The sequence below is a fragment of the Pleurodeles waltl genome, chromosome 5 (assembly GCF_031143425.1).
Source record: "Pleurodeles waltl isolate 20211129_DDA chromosome 5, aPleWal1.hap1.20221129, whole genome shotgun sequence".
NCBI lineage: Eukaryota > Metazoa > Chordata > Amphibia > Caudata > Salamandridae > Pleurodeles > Pleurodeles waltl.
Window position 1 is genome coordinate 415143304 of NC_090444.1, and position 3869 is coordinate 415147172.

At 44.6% G+C, this 3869-nt stretch overlaps 1 protein-coding gene across 1 annotated transcript; it reads left to right on the top strand.

The window, feature by feature from the left end:
* Positions 1 to 426: 426 nt before the first annotated feature.
* LOC138295712 (complement component C1q receptor-like) lies at positions 427 to 3517 on the top strand. Its single transcript, XM_069234175.1, has one exon. It carries the CDS (start codon positions 535 to 537, stop codon positions 2323 to 2325), a length of 1791 nt encoding a protein of 596 aa, XP_069090276.1. The 5' UTR covers positions 427 to 534; the 3' UTR covers positions 2326 to 3517.
* Positions 3518 to 3869: the final 352 nt, after the last annotated feature.

Sequence of the window (3869 nt, forward strand, 5' to 3'; positions counted from 1 at the left end):
TTTCACTTGAAAAATGTTCCCTTAGACCGAATGATCCCGTCTAGGAATAAAAACGAAACACTGCAGCAAGTATGCTTGGCATCACCATCTTTTTGAAATCCCACGCCTTTCTGTGCACTGCTTCGTCAAAAGTTGAAGAGCTTGGCCTTTCTGCTGTGCCCAGAAGCACAGGTCTCTGATAGAGCGAACTGGTGCCCTAACAATGATCATGAACTCAAAAATCCAAAAGATTAAAATGACGCCTCCGAAAACATGAAAAGAAGAAGAACAACACACTGGTTTTGCAGAACAACACAATAACACAAGTGAGCGGTTTACGGGCAGTTATCTCAGTGGAGCTAAAATAGACCACAGGAAACTGGCCTCCGGGAGAAGGAATCTGCATCAAGACAGCACAGGATGTATGCAAACTGAATGCAAACAAAGAATAGGAGTTGCTGGGTGTATAACCACCAGCCTTCTGCGGCCCGGGTGCTTCATTTCAGCCCCGGATCTGGACTGAAGCTGTTATCTGGCTGTCAGCGTGCGAGCAGAATGAACGACCTTCTGTTCTTGTTGCGGTGCCAGGTGCTTTGCTTGTGGTTTATCGCGGGGGCCACTGCAACAGTAGAAAGCGAGGTGTTGTGCTCCTCTAGTGCCTGCTACACCGTTCATCTGGACACCACCAAAGGATTTCAGCAGGCAAACGAGGCATGTACGGACAATGGTGGACACCTGGCAACCCTGAAGAGCCAAGAAGAAGCGCTTCACCTGCAGCACTTGCTGCTCAAGATCCCTAGCAGTGCCTTGCCAGAGAGCATGCTCAAATTCTGGATTGGGCTCTATCTGGAAAAGAAACAGTGCTACCAAAAGTTCAAGGCGTTAAAGGGTTTCTCCTGGATCACAGACAGAGGAAGGGATAATGAAGAAGAGAACCAGTTCTCCAACTGGATGGAGGAGCCCATGGCGACATGCACCACAAAGAGGTGCGTAACAATGAATTTCAACATGACCTCTACAAAGAACTTCAAATGGACAGATGGGAAGTGCCTGAGCCCTGTGAATGGCTACGTCTGCAAGTTCTCATTCCGAGGCATGTGTCGTCAGGTAGCCTTGGCAGGTCCAGGCAAGGTAGAATATCTGATGCCTTTTCGTTCTACAAGTACAACCTTGAATCTGGTACCATTTGGTACGGAGGCATCTGTGCATTGCGGTCGCCAGAAGGAGTCAGGTGGCCCATTTCTGATCTGTAAAGACAATGGAGACGATGGATTTGATTGGAGTCCTCCGGGGCCATTCTGTGCTTCATTGGGCCATGGTTGCAGCTTCAACAATGGGGTCTGTGATCAGGAATGCACATTTAACACTAAGACTGGCTCCATCAAGTGTGGTTGCATGGCGGGTTATGAGCTCATGGCAGATGGGATCTCTTGTGCTGCAAAGGATCACTGCAAGTCCAACCCATGCCAGCAGATCTGCAAAAATCTCCAAGAAGGATTCAAATGCACTTGTTTGAATGGATATATTCTTGCAGAAAACCACATAAACTGTATTGATGTGGATGAGTGTCTGCAGAGTCCTTGTGATCAAGTGTGTACAAACAGCCCAGGGAGCTTCAGCTGCAGCTGCATGGTTGGCTTTGAGACAGTTGGCCGGTCATGCAAAGATAAGGACGAGTGCTGGCACAGTTCCCCTTGTGCCCAGGGATGTATTAACACCAATGGCTCTTACACATGTTACTGTAAGGAGGGTTATGTGAAGGGTGAAGGGGAGGATACTTGCATGGATGTGGATGAATGTGAAAAGACGCCCTGCGAGGACCTTTGTAACAACACACTTGGGAGCTACATATGTGCCTGTGGACCAGGGCTTGCCCTGGCCCCTGACGGAATTTCCTGCTTGCTGCTGGAATTGGGTATCATTCCAAATACACCTACAGCAAGCATCAATTCTCCAAGTGTTGAGCAGAAATTCACACAAACCCAGATATCAGTTGTTTCCCAATCTGAAATGAGACCTGACAAAATCCTCGAAAAGGGCTCTGAGGAACCTATCCGTGCCAGCAGAGTTCCAAGCACCTCCATGCCTGCCTCCACCTTGAGCTCGAATACTACTGGGGCTGCAGCCAAAATCGAAAATGGGAGCACAAGAGTTGATAGGATGCTCCTATACGCAGTGGTGGCATCTGTGATTGCAGTTGTACTGCTGCTGGCCTTTGTCCTGGGGGTACTCAAGTTCCGAAGAAAGAAAGCCAAGAAGGAAAGCAAAGCTACACCTGAGAAAGCCACAGATGGGTACTGCTGGGAGGAATCGAAGGAAAGGGCTGTGGACAACGAGTACAGGTAACGTGGGACCCTCCGCCAACATGACTAGTTTCCAGATGTTAAGAAAAAGAGACGGAAACACAAAGACTGTAAAGAGGAATGCTACCGGATGTAATGACTCTTTAATCTTTTTTATGACCACAAGATACTATCAAAAATCTATATCCATCTGTCAGAGGCAACATTTCTATAAGAACATTGTAAACATTAGGTTAGACTTACTATAAAATGTTTTAATCCTAAATAAGAAATGTTGAAAGATATTAAGAAGACACAATGCAGTGTCTGTAATTGACTCCTAAACCAGGTAAGCAGCCAATTTGGGCGATTTGAGATCATGCACGTGTTTTAATATACACATGGCTTGAAAGTTCCCCTTTCATTTTAGTTTGTATGGAGTCCAATAATAGTGAAACAAATATGCAGTGTAACACGTTTCTACAGTATTTTAAATGAAGTAACCATTTACATTTTCAACTGTTGAGCTGGTAGCAATCGGCACCTGTTGAAACTTACTCTCTTCCTCAATTTGAATAACACAGAATGCATGCAGCGACTTTGGGGTTCACCAAAACTACACTAAGGTGCCCAATATAAATGTGCCAAGGAGTTGCCAACTACAGCTGCTTCTGAAAGTGTGTTTTCTCTATTAATGATCAGCGTGTTCACTCAATATACTGTTATGTTTACGTATTTCTTCATCTATTAAAGCTTGCACTGAGTATGTCAAATTCTACAGCATGAAACCCCTGCAGAGAGGCTGGGTTCCAGAAACAGTAAGGTACTAAATGTGAGGTTATTAAATTCAGGGTGTCACCTCTTTTAATGTAAGCGTTTAATCAATATGCAAATATGTTTACTTCTTTATTACACGAGTTTCGCGCCAAATCTGGGCACACACTTTCACAACATTTAAAATTTAATGAGGCCTTCAAGCGACCTCTATTAAGTTGAAGAACTCATAATATGTGTTTAAACAACCAACACACTCGATGCCAGTCTGGCATTTCATCTGCAATTAAAACCCTGGCCCCGCCCTACATATGATTTAAGATCTAAGGATTGTTTTACTAGAAGATTTGTTAATAAAGTGAACAATTAAGTGTTGTGATTTACCTATTCTGTAGTTACTTATGTGAATAGTACTACACATTAAAGAAATGTCAGGTAGTGAAGAAACTCCTTCACTAATAAAATAAATTGTTTAATTTAAATTCTCGCTGTACTGATGGTGTGTTTGTGTCGCTGAACCGCACATGGGTACGTAGCGTAAAGAATCGCAATTGTTACACAAACAGGTACACATACTATCACACATTAACACACACCGTAGACACGAGAACTAACAAAAGACGAGGGCTGGTCCATGCTGGAAGGAGTTTGACAAAGCTAAACATTATGGCCCATATTTATACTTTTTGACGCTAAACTGCGCTAACGCAGTTTAGCGTCAAAAAGTTTTGCGCCGGCTAACGCCATTCTGAAGCGCCATGCGGGCGCCGTATTTATTGAATGGCGTTAGCCGGCGCAAGCAGACCGGCGCTGCCTGGTGTGCGCGAGAAAAAC

Excerpts from the sequence above, each read along its gene's own strand:
- LOC138295712 (XM_069234175.1), top strand. The coding sequence starts at position 535 with ATGAACGACCTTCTGTTCTTGTTGCGGTGCCAGGTGCTTTGCTTGTGG.